This window comes from Babylonia areolata, chromosome 17, assembly GCF_041734735.1.
Source record: "Babylonia areolata isolate BAREFJ2019XMU chromosome 17, ASM4173473v1, whole genome shotgun sequence".
Classification (NCBI taxonomy): Eukaryota; Metazoa; Mollusca; class Gastropoda; order Neogastropoda; family Buccinidae; genus Babylonia; species Babylonia areolata.
This window is the reverse complement of record NC_134892.1, coordinates 20,201,374-20,220,790: the sequence shown is the minus strand read 5'-3', so window position 1 is coordinate 20,220,790 and position 19,417 is coordinate 20,201,374. Positions and strand designations below refer to the sequence as shown.

Genomic DNA, 19,417 nt, shown 5'->3' with positions numbered 1-19,417 from the left:
GTGACAAGTTCACACAGAAACCTGTTTTGTGACGACAGAGAATAAAAATAGAACACTACACTACACGATTGCTCACTCTGCAGTTTGTGTGTGTGTGTGTGTGTGTGTGTGTGTGTGTGTGTTTCTCTGTATGTTTCTCGGTGCGTGTGTGTGTGTCGTGTGTGTGTGTGTGTGTGTGTGTGTGTGTGTGTGTGTGTGTGTTTCTCTGTTTGTTTCTGTGCGTGTGTGTGTGTGTGTGTGTGTGTGTGTGTGTGTGTGTGTGTGTGTGTGTTTCTCTGTATGTTTCTCGGTGTGTGTGTGTGTGTGTGTGTGTGTGTGTGTTTCTCTGTTTGTTTCTGTGTGTGTGTGTGTGTGTGTGTGTGTGTGTGTGTGTGTGTGTTTCTCTGTATGTATCTCTGTGTGTGTCGTGTGTCGTGTGTGTGTGTGTGTGTGTGTGTTTCTCTGTATGTTTCTCTGTGCGTGTGTGTGTGTCGTGTGTGTGTCTGTGTGTGTGTGTCGTATGTGTGTGTGTGCGGGTTTTTTTTTTTCCATCTTCTCCTTCCGTCTCTCTCTCCCTCAACAGTTCCTTGGAGGGTCGTTTTATCAAGGTCGTTGGATCTTGTCAGTTGGCCATACAAACGTTGGTGTTTCTTTTTTTTTTTTTTTTTTTTCTGCACTGATGTCAGCAGATCTTCATGTAGTCCAATGTGCTGCTTGGAGGTTTTGCGCAGTCGTTCATTGCTGATTAGTAGCCTATATCTGATGTTAAGTATCTTGCGATAACACCTTTTTTTGTTTGTTTTTTGTTTGTTTGTTTGTTTGTTTTGTTATTTTATTTTATTTTATTATTATTATTTTTTTTTTTTTAATACTTTTTTTCTTTTCTTTTTCTCAAGGCCTGACTAAGCGCGTTGGGTTACGCTGCTGGTCAGGCATCTGCTTGGCAGATGTGGTGTAGCGTATATGGATTTGTCCGAACGCAGTGACGCCTCCTTGAGCTACTGATACTGAAACTGATACCTCATTAAATCATTTTGATAATGTTGGCAAAGTTGAGTTCACAGCTAACGATTTAAATGTCTCATCGCTTTTTTTTGTTTTTTTTTTTGCTTTTTTTATTTAAAAAAATTTTTTTTAGCGCCATCGGAACAGCTCATTCAAAATTATCCACTGAGTCCAGGGCTCGGGGTAGGTAGGTAGGGCCCGATTCTGTCTGTCCACTGTTTATGGCCAAGCACTACAGTCAAACAACGACTTTTTTTCTCCAAAAATCTCTCTCTTTTTGTCAACAAGGTGTATCATCACTTGTGGATCACAGAAAAAAGTTTTCTTAGATTTCTGTGAATACCCGTTGCTATGGAAACAAACCAAATGGCCGCCAAACAATGTATCAAGAAATCGGGTTTGTGGTCCCATGTGGTGCATGCAAACATTTTGTGTTATGTGGAGTTGATACACAATGACATTATCTTCACGTTCACGTGAGATTGTGTTGATTCTTCAATTATTGTTTGTTTTTTTTTTGTTTTTTATGAATATTTTGAAATTTTGGGTATTGCGAAATCCTCAAAATTTACAATGGGTAAAACGATTGGAACCGCTATGAATGAAGACCCAGAGAATATTTTCATACATACTCACGACAAAACTTCAATAACATGTTATAAAACAATCATGCAAAGTCTTACAGTTGTAGGCTAACTCATCATTGAGCAAGTCCAAGGTATGTTGTCAAAGCCAGAAACTTGACGACTTGCGTCGAAATTGAACGAAATAAACACTTCCGTGATTCAGGAAGCAATCTTTCTTGACAATTATCTTGACATCTTTACATTAGAAAAACTTATGCATATGATAGAAGAGATGTTCAAGAATCAAAATCCATCAAAAACCCAAATCATGAAAAATTCATCATTTTGGTCTCTTTGGCACTGCTGTTTCTAGTTTCAGTTTCAGTAGCTCAAGGAGGCGTCACTGCGTTCGGACAAATCCATATACGCTACACCACATCTGCCAAGCAGATGCCTGACCAGCAGCGTAACCCAACGCGCTTAGTCAGGCCTTGAGAAAAAAAAAATATATATATAAGCTTACATAAATAAATAAATAAATAATAATTATGATATTAAAAAAAAGGTAGTAGTAATGAAAATAATGATATAATAATAATAATAATAATAATAATAATAATAATAATAATAATAAATAAATAATTAAATAAATAAGACAACAATGATGATAAATAAGCAAATAAATATAAAACATGAAGACACACATTCACACATACACCCACACATGCATAACAGATATGCCCCAAAAACGCAGTTTCACAGATATGAAAGCACAGTCAAATACATATAAACGCACATGAGCTCCAACACACACACACACACACACACACACACACACACACACACGCACATACACCACAAATAACCCTGCACCTCCTCTACCCCCTCATCCACACACTCATTTCTAGTCTATGTATCGCAGCTTCCACGGCACACACACACACACACACACACACACACACAAACACGCACACGCACACACAAACACACACACACACACACACACACACACACACACACACACACAGATGAACGCTTACTGCTGTGTCTAGCCTTAACCCTTCGCAAACGGAAGTCACGTTACCAATCACACCAAGTCCGAGAAAACTGCCTTTCCCGACGAGCACTCAAGAGCATGCCGAAACGGGGCCTCGAACCCTGATCACTGGTGAACATTAGATCAGAAGTCCATCGCCTGTTTGGTGGTGGTGGTGGTGGTGGTTCTGGTGTTGTAGATTTTCTCAAGGCCACCCAACAAACACGTTGGGTTTATCATTATGCGAAGGCGAGGCATCTCCTCCAGTATTTTTGTTTATTTGTTTGTTGCTTGTTTGTTTGTTTGCTTGTTTGTTTTAAGGCCAGATATGGTGTAGGGCATGTGGATCAGTCTGCAATCCTTAACACCTTGAAAAGAACACTGAATCTCTAGATCGTGTTGTTGTTGTTGGCGGTGGTGGTTGTGGTGTTGTTGTTGCTGATGCTGTTGTTGTTAAATTGGACTGAATTCAAAACTTTGTCGACACCTGTGCTATCTTCACTCGTTCCAGGTGTTTCACCAGGGATTTGACCTTGGGGGTGGCATTCTTGGAACAGTCATCCTGAAAGAGATATCATCTTGGGAATACCGTCTGGAAAAAAAGAGAAATCTGCTACAAGAATACAAGACTGTCCGTAAAGAAATTCCTCAGGGATGTCAGAAGGTATGATGACTTTTTGTATAAAGAAATATTTTGGAGAAAGTAGTGGGGAGTCTATGGGTAAGGGAGAATGTTAGTGTACGTGTCTTGGGGTAAGTTGTGAGGAGTGTGTGGGTAAGGTAAGAATGTTAGGGTACGTGTCTTGGGGTAAGTATTGGGGAGTGTATGGGTAAGTAAGAATGTTAGGGTACGTGTCTTGGGGTAAGTATTGGGGAGGGTGTGGGTAAGTAAGAATGTTAGGGTACGTGTCTTGGGGTAAGTGTCGGGGAGGGTGTGGGTAAGGGAGAATGTTAGGGTATGTGTCTTGGGGTAAGTAGTGGGGAGTGTGTGGGTAAGGGAGAATGTTAGGGTACGTGTCTTGGGGTAAGTTGTGAGGAGTGTGTGGGTAAGGAAGAATGTTAGGGTATGTGTCTTGGGGTAAGTGTCGGGGAGGGTGTGGGTAAGGGAGAATGTTAGGGTACGTGTCTTGGGGTAAGTGTTGGGGAGTGTGTGGGTAAGGGAGAATGTTAGGGTACGTGTCTTGGGGTAAGTGTTGGGGAGTGTATGGGTAAGGGAGAATGTTAGGGTACGTGTCTTGGGGTAAGTGTTGGGGAGTGTGTGGGTAAGGGAGAATGTTAGGGTACGTGTCTTGGGGTAAATTGTGAGGAGTGTGTGGGTAAGGAAGAATGTTAGGGTACGTGTCTTGGGGTAAGTGTTGGGGAGTGTGTGGGTAAGGGAGAATGTCGGGGTACGTGTCTTGGGGTAAGTATTGGGGAGTGTATGGGTAAGATCGGGGAGTGTGTGGGTAAGGGAGAATGTCGGGGTACGTGTCTTGGGGTAAGTATTGGGGAGTGTGTGGGTAAGGGAGAATGTCAGGGTACGTGTCTTGGGGTAAGTAGTGAGGAGTGTGTGGGTAAGTAAGAATGTTAGGGTACGTGTCTTGGGGTAAGTATTGGGGAGTGTATGTGTAAGTAAGAATGTTAGTGTGCGTAATTTAGTGTGGAGTAGAGTTTAAAGCAGATAGGAATAGAGTAGTGGGTTGGGTGGTCATACTGAATTAACTGTTTGGATGGGAGGTAGTATGCTGAGTATGTAGTAGGGTAGAGTAGCTATTTGGGGTGATGGCAGCAAGGTGAGGGTCATTGGGATGTAAAGGGAGGTAGTTGGGGGGACATAGAGTAGTGGCTTGGGGGGGGGACGGTTTGATGGGTGGGGGAGGGGGGTAGTGAAGGTAGTACGTGGGAGTTAGAGCACTTGAGACTGGTGAAAGGGAAAACCTTTGGGACAGGAGGTGGAGTTGGAGTGAAGGTGGGGGGGGGGGGGGAGTAGGGAGTAAAAGGGTTGTGGGTAGAGTAGTAGTTTGGTAGTGTGGGGGCAGAGTAAGGTTCTTGAGTCAAGGTAGCTTAGGAAGGGGTAGAACAGTGGTTTGGAGATGGTGCAGGGAGAGTGTGCAAGGGGATGAAGGGAAGAGTAGGAGTGACAGGGTTGTTTGTTTGTTTTTGTTTTTTTGGTGGGGGAGCAGAAAGAGGGGGACGCGGAGGAGGGTGTCGGGAGGGGGGGGGGGTTATTGTAGGGTCTATCTATCTATGCCTGTGTTCCCGTCTTGGACATAGGCCGTCAACGAGAGCTCTCCAGGTACCCCGTTCCTGGGCCAGTCGCTCCAGCTGTCCCCGGGTACGGCCCATCCTCCTGATGTCTATCTCCAGCCTCTGGTTTTCGTTGTCGGGGTAGGTAGCAGGAAAAGTTAGTGCAGCGGTTTAGTGTACTGAAGTTTAGGGGAGGTAGTTTGTGGAGTAAGGGTTTCATTGAGGGTACCTTGAGACGGACGATCGAGTAGGCGTTTGGGGAAGGTGGCGGTGGTACTAGCGGGGTTAATCTAGTGGTTTGGTGAGGTGGGGGTGGTACTAGCGGGGTTAATCTAGTGGTTTGGTGAGGTGGGGGTGGTACTAGCGGGGTTAATCTAGCGGTTTGGTGAGGTGGGGGTGGTACTAGCGCGGTTAATCTAGTGATTTGGTGAGGTGGGGGTGGTACTAGGGGGGTTAATCTAGTGGTTTGGTGAGGTGGGGGTGGTACTAGCGGGGTTAATCTAGCGGTTTGGTGAGGTGGGGGTGGTACTAGCGGGGTTAATCTAGCGGTTTGGTGAGGTGGGGGTGGTACTAGGGGGGTTAATCTAGCGGTTTGGTGAGGTGGGGGTGGTACTAGCGGGGTTAATCTAGCGGTTTGGTGAGGTGGAGTAAGGATTTGAGGTGAGGTAGTTTGAAGGAGGGAGGGGGGGGGGGGTGTTGAGTAGGGGGTTGGAGAATGTGAGCGTGGGGGGCCGGGGGCGGAGGGGAGAGTTCGAGGAAATTCGAAGATAATAATGGGGGATATTATTATAAAGTGTGTGTGTGTGTGTGTGTGTGTGTGTGTGTGTGTGTGTGTGTGTGTGTGTCTGTGTGTCTGTGTGTGTGTGATTGTTTTCCCTTCTAGATGGTGAGCTCCGTGTGGTTCTCCTGGGGAAAACAGGGGCGGGCAAGAGTTCCCTTGGCAACACGTTGCTAGGCAAGGACACCTTTGAGGTGGTGCCAGGAATGTCTTCCGGAACTGTGGAAAATCAGGTGGTGGGTGCTGAACGTTTTGGCATCTTCATCCAGGTAAGTTGATGTACCTTTTTTTTTTTTTTTTTACCAGGTAAATGTCTTTACTCCTTAACATTAGTTTGATTGTCTAGCGTCACCGTCAGACCCATAATAGACACAGAGAGGAGAGAGAGCGTAGGAGGGAGAGATAGACAGAGAGATAGAGATTCAGATTTTGATGATCTATTCATTAAGGTAACAGGCCAATACGAACAGGGAGCGATAACAACATTTTCTTTTATACTCTCAGCAGAACTATACCAGTTAAAGATGACATCACTGTCATGAGATATAGAGAGTTATGCCGACATAGACATGAACAAAGAGTGGGGGAGACAAGCACAAGGACAGACCAAAACCAGAATTTTTATTCACTATGGTCTAAGCCCATCTTTTTTTTTCTTCTTTTTTTTTCTTTCTTTTTTCTGAGCTGAGACAGAGACACAGAGAGAGAGACAGAAACCTAGACAGGGAAAGAAAAAAAAATGCAGAGAAAGAGATATAGATAGAAATATTTATAAACAGACAAAGGGAGAACTTGTTTCACACGTTAATTGGTGGCGCCTGTTTGATATCTCACGTATTTCGAACAGCATCTGTGTTACTTGTCCAGTCCTGGAAGGGAAGAAGAAGAAGAAGGAGGAGGAGGAGGAGGAGGAGGAGGAGAAGAAGAAGGAGGAGGAGGAGAAGAAGAAGGAGGAGGAGGAGGAGGAGAAGAAGCAGGAGGAGAAGGAGGAGGAGGAGGAGGAATAAGAAGAAGAAGAAGGAGGAGGAGGAGGAGGAAGAAGAAGAAGCAGGAGGAGAAGAAGAAGAAGAAGGAGGAGGAGGAGGAGGAGAAGGAGGAAGAAGAAGAAGCAGGAGGAGAAGAAGAAGAAGAAGGAGGAGGAGGAGAAGGAGGAAGAAGAAGAAGGAGGAGAAGAAGAAGGAGGAGGAGGAGGAATAAGAAGGAGGAGGAGGAGGAGGAATAAGAAGAAGAAGGAGGAGGAGGAGGAGGAGGAGGAGAAGCTTCATCTTCATCTTCTTCTCCCTCTTCCTCTTCTTCCGTCTCTTCTTCCTCCTCCTCCTTTTCCTTCTCCTGATATCTTAAGGATTTCAAAGTATGATTTCTCCCCACATACTTCAAACTGTTCTCACGCTGTGCTCCACAGCTGTGTTTGTCTTATCTTTTTTCTTGTTCCTGCTCTTCTTCTTCTCCTCCTCCACCACAACCACCATCTTCTTCTTCATCGCAATCATCATCATCACCATCATCTTCTTCTTCTTCTGCTCTTCCTCCTCCTCCATCATCAACATCATCATCTTCTTCTTTTTCTTCTGCTCCTCCTCCACCATCATCTTAATCATCACCTTCTTCTTCAATATCATGATGTCCTTCATCATCATCATCATTTTCTTCTTCTTCTTCTCCTCCTCCTCCTCCACCACCACCATCTTCTTCTTCGTTATCATCATCATCATCATCTTCTTCTTCTTCTTCTTCTGCTCCTCCTCCTCCTCCTCCACCATCATCTTAATGATCACCTTCTTCAATATCATGATGTCCTTCATCATCACCATCATCATCATCTTCTTCTTCTCCTCCTCCTCCACCACCACCACCATCTTCTTCTTCGTTATCATCATCATCTTTTTCTTGTTCTTCTTGTGCTCCTCCTCCTCCTCCACCTCCTCCATCATCGTCATCACCTTCTTCTTCATGATCATGATCATGATCTTCTCCTCCTCCTCCTTCTTCTTCTTCTTTTTCTTCTTCTTCTCCTCCTCCTCCTTCTCTTCCTTCTTCTTCTTCTTCTTCTTCTTCTTCTCCTCCTTCTTCTTCTTCTCCTCCTCCTTCTTCTTCTCCTCCTCCTCCTTCTTCTCCTTTTTCTCCTCCTCCTCCTTCTTCGCCTCCTCCTCCTTCTCCTTCTTCTTCTCTTCCTTCTTCTTCTCCTTCTTCTCCTCCCCCTTCTTCTTCCTCTTTTTCTTCTTCTCCTCATCCTCCTTCCTCTTCTTCTTCTCACCCTCCTCCTTCTCCTACTCCTTCTCCTCCTCCTCCTTCTCCTTCTCCTCCTCCTTCTTCTTCTTCTGTCCACGTTGTAGTCGTGGTGATCACACCCCTGTGGTCGTTGTCATGCAGGTGACAGACACCCCAGGTCTCTGTGACACACACAGAGCGGAAGCGGAAGTGCTGGAGGAAGTGCAAAGCAGTGTCATGGCCGCGCATCCGGGTCCTCACATTGTTTTCTTGGTGCTACGCTGTGACGTTCGCTTCACGAAGGTCTTTGCATTTTGTTGTTGACTTTGTTGTCGTTGTTGTTGTTATGGTGGTGGTGGTGGTGGTTGTCATTGTTGCTTTGTTGTTGTTGTTGTGGTGGTGGTGGTGGTTGTTGTTGTCATTGTTGCTTTATTGTAGTTGTTCTTGCTGTGGGTGGGGTGGGGGTTGTTGTTATTGTGGTAGCTGTTGCTATTATTGTTGGATCTTGTTCGCGTTGCTCGTAATGTTGGTGATTGTGATGTTGTTCTTACAGTTGTTCTTGTTTTTTTTTTTAATGTGATTTCGTTATGTCTCGGTTCAGTCTTTTTATATTTGTGTAGTCTGTTGTGCCTGCCTGTCTGTATAATTTTATGTATCTGTGTGTCTGTCTGTCTGTCTGTCTGTCTTAAGGTTGTTTTTCACTTCGTTGTTGTGTCATTCTGTATTACTAAACTTGTACATTTTACCTTTCTATTTATTCTCTCTCTTTCTCTCTCTCTCTCTCCCTCTCTCTCTTTTTAATTTTTTTTTTTTTACTTTCCCCTTTTCTTGTTTCTTCTTCCTCCTCTTCCTCCTGCTCCTCTTCCTCCTGCTCCTCTTCTTCTTCCTCCTGCTGCTCCTCTTCCTCCTCCTCTTCTTCCTCCTCGTCTTCTTCCTCTTCTTTTTCCTTCTCTTCCTCCTGCTCTTCCTCTTCTTCCTCCTCCTCGTCTTCCTCCTCCTCTTACTCCCCCTCCTCTTCCTCCTCCTCGTCTTCTTCCTCCTCTTACTCCCCCTCCTCTTCCTCCTCCTCGTCTACCTACTCCTCCTCTTCCTCCTCCTCTTCTTCCTCCTCTTCTTCCTGCTCCTCCTCTTCCTCCTCCTCCTCTTCTTCCTCCTCTTCTTCCTGCCCCTCCTCCACTTTCTCGTCCTCCTTTCTGCTCCCCTTACTCCGCCACTGTATCAAGACACTGACTTGCGCAGGAGGAATACTCTGCCTACACGACCCTCAAGTCACTGTTTGGCCCGGTGATCTGTCAGCACATGATAGTCGTCTTCAATGGTTTGGACCACTTGGATGACTCGCCAGGTACATTCTGTAGGGAGGAGGGGGCTGGGGGGCGGGTGGGGGGCCGGGAAGGGGGGGGGGGCAAAAGGGAAAGTCATCGTACTGTCGTATTGTACTGTGTCGTGTTGTATTGTGTTGTGTCGCGTTGTCTTCTGTTGCATTGTATTGTATTCATCATTTTTCTTATTATTAGTGGTATTGTTAGTATTAGTATTTTTTGAAGATAAGATAAGAAGATAAGATAAGAATAACTTTATTATCTCCACCTGGAGAAATTTGGTCAGGTGCATTATCACAACATAGACAAGTAAACAACATGGGGACCATAACTGTAAAAGCCAACAACAGCCCCAACAAATATTACGAAGATACAAATGTAAAAAATATCACATACATCGTTTCATACATACATCCACACACTGCAGGTAATAACTAGTATTCTTAATGTAAAAACAAAAAGAATTAAGAAACATTATTTGAATATAATTATAAACATAGCCTACTATACTGCACATTGATTATAATAGACAGATAAGATAAGAATAAAGATGAATTGCGGAAAACCACAACCAGATAATCAGCACACACCCGCACCGCACCCCCCCCCCCCACCCCACCCCACACACGCAGATATTATCATCATAAGTAGTTGTAGTAGTAGTATTGTTAGCATTAGTATTATCATCATCATCAGTAGTAGTAGTACTATCATTATTATTATTATTATTTTAATTATCACCATCATTCTTGTTGTTGATACTGTATTCATTACTTTTTTCTCGGTGTAAAATTGTTCCCGGGATTTGGATGGCTACTTCGTTGGAGGTGAGAGAGAGAGAGAGAGAGAGAGAGAGAGAGAGAGAGAGAGAGAGACAGAGAGACAGAGAGACAGAGACAGAGACAGAGACAGAGATACAGAGACAGAGAGATAAACAGAGACAAAGAGAGAGGGAGAGGGTGTGAGGGATGAGAGAGAAGGGGGAAAGTGAGTGAGAGAGAGAGAGAGAGGTGCGTGTGTATGTGTGTGTGTGTGTGTGTGTGTGTGTGTGTGTGTGTGTGTGTGTGTGTGTGTGCGTGCGCGCGTGTTACAACATGATAATGGAGAAAAACAACTGCAGGTGACAAGTAACCAATCCCCTTTCGTTATTTCAAAATAACTGAAATTTTGAGCATCAAACTTCAGAATAACTTTGAATAGAGATCTTTAAAAAGTGAAATGTAAAACACGAACCTTTCATTGACTGTAATTGGGGGGTGGAGGGGGGGAGGGGCGCAATGTGAATTCTCTTTGAGGGAGGGAGCCTCTGAATGCCTGATATGACTGCAGACCTTGTAGTGCCTGAACCCCCATCGTGTGTATACGCACACACAAGACCAAATATGCACGTTGAAGATCATGTGTGTGTGTGTGTGTGTGTGTGTGTGTGTGTGTGTGTGTGTGTGTGTTACAACATGATAATGGAGAAAAACATCCATGTCAGCGTTCGGTTGGTTATGGAAACAAGAACATACCCAGCATGCACACCCCCGAAAACGGAGTATGACTGCTTACGTGGAGGGGTAAATGAATATAATTATCATACACAGGAAACGAAAATTAGCGCCCCAACTGCAGCTGTCAGTCGGCTCTACCAGGTAGGCAGCCTGTTGAGCAAATGACCCCGAGTTTGTAAAGCGCTTAGAGCCTGGTCTTCGGGCGAGGATAGGTGGTATATAAGTATCAATATCATCGTCATCATCACCATCAGTTTCGTTCACAGTAGACTCCTCAGATAAATAGGTACTGACAGAGATCTGTCACTGCCCATGGCACTGGAGTGATCCAGAGACAACAGTTGTAGTTTAGTGGTGTTCTCAGTCACAGCGGAGGAAACCCACAATGCAACCATTTCCAAAACAGCCCATGAATGTGGAAGTTGAGTTAATAGGATGAAATCAACAACAAAATATATTGTGAAAAAAAAGTAATAAAATGAATAATGATAATGATGATAACGATAAATATGATGATGATAATAATAATCAGAAGAAGAATGCCAAAGATACTGCAACTGCTACTACCACGACGACTACTACTACTAATTATCATTATTATCATAATCATTACAGTAAGAAGTAGAAAAAGATCAATAACAATGACAATACTATTACTACTACTACAACTACTACTACTACTAGTACCACTGCTACTAACTCCATGGTACATGCCACCAGCACAACAGCAACAGACCTTGGACGAGCAAATGCAGCAGTCCACCGGAAGTCTTCGTCACGTTCTGGATGACGTCAACTTCCGCTATCATGGCGTCAACAACAAAGCGTCTCGCTCAGCCAGAGATAAGACGTCGTGCGTTCTGATCCACACGATGAAGGTGTCTGTCTGTGTCTGTCTGTCACTGTCTCTTGTTCATTCATGCAATCTCTCCACTATCTAAGTATATATCAGAAAGTAACATAACATGCTGATTATCAAAACAGCAAACTCAGGAATTGTTTTGTCCATTTATCCAATCTTAATCATTTCAAAAATTTCTTGGCACACACTTTCATACTATCTTGTGAAATCTGCTTGGCTAAAGAGAGATAGAGTGGGGGTGGGAGGGGGAGGGAAGGAGGGGGGGGATGAGTCAAATGAATGGAAAAGTATCTACATGTATGATAGTCGTTTTGGACTATGACATCAGAACAGCAGAGGAGGTAAATGTTGTCCTGACTGTCTGGACTAGAAGCTGATTATAGTGGAGAGTGTTTTGCCCAAGTTACATCCCCACTCTCTCGGCTAAGAGTGTTTTAGGACAGCCGGCATCGGGGATGGTCCCTAAAGGCCAGCTAGCCCCCAGTGCTGCAGCACTGAGAGCCAGTGCAATTTTGCCTCCTAATTTGAAAGTCATAGATGGTTTCCCATTGCAACAGAGAAACCATTAAATTATATATATAAAAAAGTATATACATACATGCATTCATACATACATTGTTGGCCTGAGTGGAGTGGTGGCCTAGTGGTAACACGTCAGCCTTGGCAGTGAGAGAATCTGAGCGCACTGGTTCGAATCCCACAGTCGCCAGTATCCGCCCAACCCCCGCGCCCACCCTCCACAAGACCTTGAGTGGTGGTCTGGACGCTAGTCATTCAATTGAGACGATAAACCGAGGTCCCGTATGTGTGGCATGCACTTAGCGCACGTAAAAGAACCCACGGCAACAAAAGGGTTGTACCTTGCAAAATTCTGTAGAAGGATCCACTTCCGTAGGAAAACAAATAAAACTGCAGGCAGAAGAAAATATGGCACTGTCTGAGTCAGTTAGACAACGCGCTGTCCATGCGGAGAGCAGCCCGAACTTCACACAGATAGATCCGTTGTGACAAAAGAGCAATACAATACAATATAATGCAATGCAATACAATACAATATAGTACAATACAATGATGATGATGATGATGTAGTCTCCCGTCGGACCGACGGATGAGTAGGCATGCAGGTTTATTTTCGGTGTGTGTCCTCATACGGGAGAAGAGGCCAATTCTGGATTTGCAGCACTTCCCACAGGTGTTGCAAGGGAAAACGTCTCCAGAAGTTGAGCCCTGCTTCCTTCGCTCACGCTTCTCCTTAATGGCCTGCGTTCTCTACAATACATACATACACACATACATATACATACATACATAAGAAAAAGAAAAGAAACACAAACAAGTACACCTATCGGTTAGTTATACCTGCTAATGCTGTAAACACTCTTGATTTTTGTCAAGACAAATTGTTAATATCATCAACATATGAAAAGACTGTCAAAGAGTTCGCTCTCTGTCTAATGTATAATGCACACAGGCGTTCTGTCTGTGTTACTCACTCTTACTCTCACCCAGTCATTCCAATTCTCTCTCTCTCTGTCTCTCTCTGTCTCTGTCTCTCTCGTGAGCATTCCGCCTATTTGTCAATCACTTTTAGTTCAGAATTATTTTTCTCTCTCACTCTCTCATATCAAGCATGCATATATGTCTGTTTGTCTCTCAAAAGAAAGGCAAATGTTAAGTCGGTCAATGTGCTGATATCCCCACCGTTGGAATTTGAAGATTCACTCATTCGTTCTTTTGTTCGTTCGTTCCTTCTTTCATTCATTCGTGCATTCGTTAATTATTCATTTGTTCATTCTCTTTTTCGCCATCCGCTTTCTTCCCCCTCTTATTTTCTCTATCCGTCCCCACTCTCTCTGTGACAGAGTGAGTTACGAGTGCCTGTGGCCAGAAGAGGATGAATTTTGTCCCGTCACACATGTTGGTGATTGAAGACATTTTTTAAAAGTATTTATGAATATATTTGAGTATTACCGGTTAGAATGGGTGGGAGATGTGACTGAATGGAGGGTTGGAGGAAACTGGGCAAATGAGGGTGAAATGAGGGTGAAATCTGAAAAACAAAATCTAAATACAGTTACAGGAAATTACTTAAAGGACTTCGTAAAAGAGAGGTCGTTAAACTGACAAGCGAAACAACTGATAATGAATGCAAAAAGTCAAAAACATCAACGTTCTCAGTCACTTGTGAAGAGACACTTTCGTGTATATAAGGCTTCATCAAGCTACAGTCAAAAATCATATGCTTAATTTTCAGTTTACAAAAGCATATGCACTTGATTTTAGAACAATACTTGGTCCGTAATGAATTTGATAATAGTCTGAGAGCTAACCTCAGAGGAGGAACGAGAAATGTTTTGTTTTGTTTTTATTTCAAATACCTCTCTCTCTCTCTCTCTCTCTCTCTCTCTCCCCTTCACCCTCTCTCATTCATTCTCTCACACTCTCACTCACTCCCTTTCACTCTTCTTCCCCGTCCCCCTTCAAACCCTATCATGTCGTCACCAAGCAACAGCGTCGATGCAGCGAATCTCTCCATGTAACCATATTTATTTCTATTGTATTTTTGTGATGATCCGCAGAAGCTTGCAGTGAAGAACCAGTGGGCCATCCTGCCCCCACCTGTACCCAGATCCACAGATACACCAACGACAATGACAACGACAGGTACCAAGCCGAATAACACTATCAAAGTGACGATAAAGGAGAGAGGATTTCTGGCCAGGTTTCTGAAGAGGAAGAACAGGTTCGAAGTCACATACGTGGAAAACTGCGAACAGACCGGCAGTTCCTCGGACAGCGATGAGACAGAAGAGAACTCTTGAGTGGTCATGTACGATTGGTCTATGTGTGATGGGACAGCACTGACTCGTAACACGTTCATGTACGCAAACAGACCAATACACCGCTCGCACGAACACGTGCGCATACACGCGCTCGCGCACACACAAACACACACACAAAACCCGCATGCATTTTTTTTTTTCCAAACATTGTAGACGATCGCGTGGTGTGGTTTATTTACACTGAATGAAGGCCATCATTGTAACTGGTATGCACTTTTTCAAGGCAATCGTTTTAACTGCTATGTTTGTTTTTGTTGTTGTTTTGTTTTGTTTTGTGGTACGGAGAAGGGGGATAAACCAGGACAGGGCCTACTGGGTGGGGTAGGAGGCGGGAGGGGGTGTTACTGGCAGGTGGGGTAGACCGGGGGGTGGGTGAGGCTCAGGAGGAGAAGGGTTCTTCTTCCCCCTCCTCCTCCTGCTTCTCCTCCTCCTCCTCCTGCTTCTTCTTCTCCTCCTCCTCCTTCTTCTTCTTCATATCGGTGATTATATATATATATATATATATATATATATATATATATATATATATATATATATATATCACCCCTTCTCTCTCTCTCTCAGTGTGTGTGTGTTTACTGTGTCTGTTCTCTCTCTCTCTATCTCTCTCTCTCAGTGTGTGTGTTTGTGTATGTGTGTGTGTGTGTGTGTGTGTGTGTGTGTGTGTGAGTGTGTGTGTGTGTGTGTGTTTGCGTGTGTGTGTGTGTGTGTGTGTGTGTGTGTGTGTGACCCCTCTCTCCCCTCCCCCGCCCCCCTCTCTCTCTGACAGGCGAAATGCACTCTGCTCACACGATATGTGTTTTTCAGAAATGAACTGCTGAGAAGAAAAGCTCAGTTTTTCAGAAGTGTCCCAGTGATTGGGATACACCTGAACTACAGAAAAGCACTGAACCTTGAAAGACTCCGCCAACCCTTCTCAAATATCCCCCCCACTTCAACCCTGCCACTGTCACACACACTCGCACACACACACACACACACACACACACACACACACACACATACGTACGTACACTCGCATACACACAGACATACTGACAGACACAGACAGACAGACACATACACACACACATACACACACACACACACAAACACACACACACACACACTGACTGTGTTTCCTCACGTGGAGTGGAATTGGAAGCGGTTACGTGAAGGCCGTTTTACGAGGAATATCTCTCACACACATTGTTTGTATGCTGGATCAACTTCCCCACCACACCATTCTCTCTCTCTCTCTCTCTCTCTCTCTCTCTGTTAGTGTGTGTGTGTGTGTGCATGTGTGCGCGTGTGTGTTACTCGCTTCCGTTCCGTACAGATGTGAGCGATGTTGTGTCTCTCAGTTTGACGCTGTGTTATACTCGTACATTATACATGTATTAAGTATTCAGTATAACTACATTTACATGCGTACATGTTTGTGTGTCTCTTAGAACAACGGCAGATGTGTAAGTCGGCCAAAGTGCTAATATCTTCACCGTTGGAAAATAAAGATTCATTCATTCATTCATTCATTCTTCCCCCGAAAATATGGTATTCAGATATTTAATACAGTCTGTGATCAATACAACTATTTCTATTCATTTGGAAGTGTTTGTCAGACACACACACACACACACACACACACACACACACACACACACACACACACAAAGTGTAACGTTTATTACAGATAAATGGCACTGAGAGTAGTAGTAGGCCTCCTTCGGTCATGGCTGACCATGGATAGAGTATATCCGACCTAATGTCTAACTGGGCTGTCTGCTTGGACCAAGCAGCGTCGCCTGTGACTGTAGAGACCGATGCGAGAGAGACAGTCTCTGTCACAGCGGTCACATGTGTCAGCTGATAAACGTAAGCTTTGCAATGCAATGGGTTCTGTCACGTACCCTGATAATATAACGTTTCTAATCTATTGTCGAATAACAACGAAAACGATATCATAATTTTTGCAAAATACATAGCGGAAACAATAAAAAAAAACAAACAAACAAACAAATAAACACCAAAAAACGAAGGGCGAGTTTATCTGAAGGTGATCCAATCTATATTAAGCAGAGAGAGATGGTGACATTTGTGAATTCGTCAACGAAAATGACGCACGTTTCCTTTAATGTGTGTGTGTGTGTGTGTGTGTGTGTTTGCGTGCGTGCGTGTGTTCGTGTGTGTGTGTGTGTGTGTGTGTGTGTGTGTGTGTGTGTTTGCGTGCGTGCGTGTGTTCGTGTGTGTGTGTGTGTGTGTGTGTTTGCATGTGTGCGTGCGTGCGTGTGTGTGTGTGTGTTTGCATGCGTGCGTGCGTGCGTGCGTGTGTTTGTTTGCATGCGTGCGTACGTGTGTGTGTATGTGTGTTTGCGTGCGCGTGTGTGTGTGTGTTTGCGTGCGTGCGTGCGTGCGTGCGTGCGTGTGTTTGTTTGCATGCGTGCGTGCGTGTGTGTGTATGTGTGTTTGCGTGCGCGTGTGTGTGTGTGTTTGCATGCGTGCGTGCGTGCGTGTGTGCGTGTGTGTGTGTGTGTTTGCGTGCGTGTGTGTGTGTGCGTGTGTCTGTTTGCGACCTGTCTCTCCATACACAAACTTATTTGGTGTTTTCAGTGGTACATTAAGGTATCTTTTAATTGCAAGTGTGTGGACTTTCTCAATATTTTCCAGTCTTTGTAATCCCAATACTTCTGAAGCATAAAATAGAACAGGCTGAATTTGGGTATCAAAAATTTTAAAGAAACATGCTTTAGTCATTTCACTTAACTTACTTACATACTTAACACAATCGAAACAAGCTCGTTTGCCTTTGACAGCCAATGCATCTACCCCTTTGCAAACACTCATTTTTGTAGAAAAAATAAAACCCAAATAGTTGTACTCATTTACAACTTCTAGATCATTTCCATCAAGATTCCATTTCTCATATCTGCTGAAAAAACCTCCCTTTCTAAAAACCATTACCTTTGTTTTGTCTTTGTTAATGTTCAAATGTAGGTCTTTACATGCACTGTTAAGAATATCAAGTTGATTCTGAAGACCTCGTGGTGTATCTGCAATGAGAACTATGTCATCCGCAAACAACAAGAACAGTGGGAGTACATTTGGAAGCAGTTGGATGCCATGAACACCATTAGCTTCTAGGGCAGTTGCAATGTCATTTATGAATATTGAAAATAATACTGGACTAAGAATGCAACCTTGTCGCATTCCAACAGGACAGCCAAAAAAATCTGTTAGCGTATTGCCCACTCTCACACAAGACACCACAGATTTATAAATGGCAAGGATATCATTAATAAATTTCCCAGACAACCCATTATTTTTCAATATTTCCATCAGTGGTCCTCGTTGAACAGAGTCAAAGGCCTTCTTTAGATCTACAAAGCATGCATATAATTTACCACCTCTTTTCGAAAGGCATTTTTCAACAATAGCATTTAAAGTGAAGATATGATCTACCGTTGAGTAACCTTTTCTAAATCCAGCCTGTTACTCTGACAACTTACTGTTTGCTTCAGTCCATACAACAAGCCTTTGGTTTAACACAGACGTATAACATTTACTAATCAGATAAGCAGCGATACACTCCTATAATTGTCTGGTGAATGTTTATCCCCCTTTTTGAAAATTGGGATGATAACTGCCTTTGTCCACTCTTCAGGATATAAACCTTTCTCAAACAGAACATTAAATAGGTTAGTCAGAAAGTGAATGGCAGTACCGCCAGCTGCTTTCAGCATCTCTGCAAGAACACCATCCACTCCAGGTGCCTTTCCCTTTTCAAGTTTATTTACTGCATTACGGACTTCCTGTTCTGAAATCGGATGGTTTAGATCATCGTTAGTATCACTGTCATTTACACCATTGTTATTGTCTAAACTAATGTCGTTCTCAGGCAACGTGTCAGAACTGAACAGAATTTTGAAATGGCTAAACCATTCCTCTTCAGTTATGTGGGTGCTTGCTGCATTTTTCTTCTTCCCTGAAATCTGTCTAAGCTCTTTCCAAAAGGAAGACGAATCCTTTGTGAAAGAAGAAAGTAGTTTAGCCTTTTCCCGATTGTATTTGGACTTCTTCTTTCTAAGTAATGACTTGTATGCTTTACGAGACTCTACAAATGTTGCTGCATCCGAGGGATCTTTCGTTCTTCGAAATAAACGCAAATCAGTCCTAGCTTTTAGCTTTGCTTGTTTACAGTCCTCATCAAACCAGAGTGCACCTCTGTGCTTATTGCCGGTCTGTATTCTTTTCAGCATACATTCACTGGCTTTCAGTAGAGACTGAATGAAAAGCTCAAGTGCTGAATTAACGTTTTCTTTGACCAGAAGAGTAGCTTGGGTGAACATATCTTGTAGAACATCAGAGTTTAAGCTATCCAGAAATATGTTAGTTTTTTCATTATCCCATGTTATTTTCTCTGACCATTTCGAGTTTGACTGATCCGAGTTTTCTCCCGGGCCCTCTTTCCCTGACTGGTCAGCTCTTGTGTCTGACACAATTGAGACTGGTAAATGGGATGATTCAACACAAGGCAAGACCTTAAGCTTAATCACACTTGCACAGATATCACATGACGCCAAAAAGTAGTCTATGGTGCTGCCCCCTGTCTTAGAAATAAACGTTAGTGACTGATCAAAGTTCTGTTTACATAAGCCATTTAGAATAACGCAATCAAACATACAACAGAGTTCCAACAACTGTTTTCCAAAAGCGTTGATTTCTTTGTCATTTGAAAATCTTTTAAATGCAAAATTATCTTTATAGTTATAGTCGCTCATGGTTTCTTTCTTATAAGTATGAGATACATCAAAAGTATAATTTTCATTTCCAGTACGTGCGTTGAGATCACCACAAATGATCAAATTAAATTCATCAAATTGTTCATATAGATATAAGAGACACTGTTCCAGACACTCGATTCCATACCCATTTTCTGCAACATTCCAGAAATTGCTGTCATATGGAGGAATATATGTACAGACCAAAAATGTATTTTTCTCAAGTCCTGACAAAGACTTACCCAACTGTAGAACAATCGTGTTCTCATACACAACTTCGATTTCATTTACAAATGCGGCAATTTTTTTTCTTGACAAAAACCATGACACCTCCAGATT

The 19,417-nt window shown here is 43.4% G+C and overlaps 1 protein-coding gene across 3 annotated transcripts in view; it reads left to right on the top strand.

The window, feature by feature from the left end:
• LOC143291513 (GTPase IMAP family member 9-like) overlaps nucleotides 1-14,862 on the top strand; it is a 16,135-nt gene extending 1,273 nt beyond the window's left edge. Inside the window, exons 1-7 of one of the 3 annotated variants that reach the window (XM_076601405.1) lie at nucleotides 567-587; nucleotides 3,098-3,250; nucleotides 5,696-5,859; nucleotides 7,961-8,101; nucleotides 9,038-9,143; nucleotides 11,337-11,494; nucleotides 14,058-14,862. In XM_076601405.1, the coding sequence (XP_076457520.1) occupies nucleotides 3,241-3,250; nucleotides 5,696-5,859; nucleotides 7,961-8,101; nucleotides 9,038-9,143; nucleotides 11,337-11,494; nucleotides 14,058-14,300 (822 nt within the window). In that variant the 5' untranslated portion in view covers nucleotides 567-587; nucleotides 3,098-3,240 and the 3' untranslated portion in view covers nucleotides 14,301-14,862. Of the gene's footprint in view, nucleotides 1-566; nucleotides 588-2,690; nucleotides 2,719-3,097; nucleotides 3,251-5,695; nucleotides 5,860-7,960; nucleotides 8,102-9,037; nucleotides 9,144-11,336; nucleotides 11,495-14,057 lie in introns of those variants that run through there. The other 2 variants (XM_076601404.1, XM_076601403.1) reach the window with 2 other exon arrangements.
• Nucleotides 14,863-19,417: the final 4,555 nt, after the last annotated feature.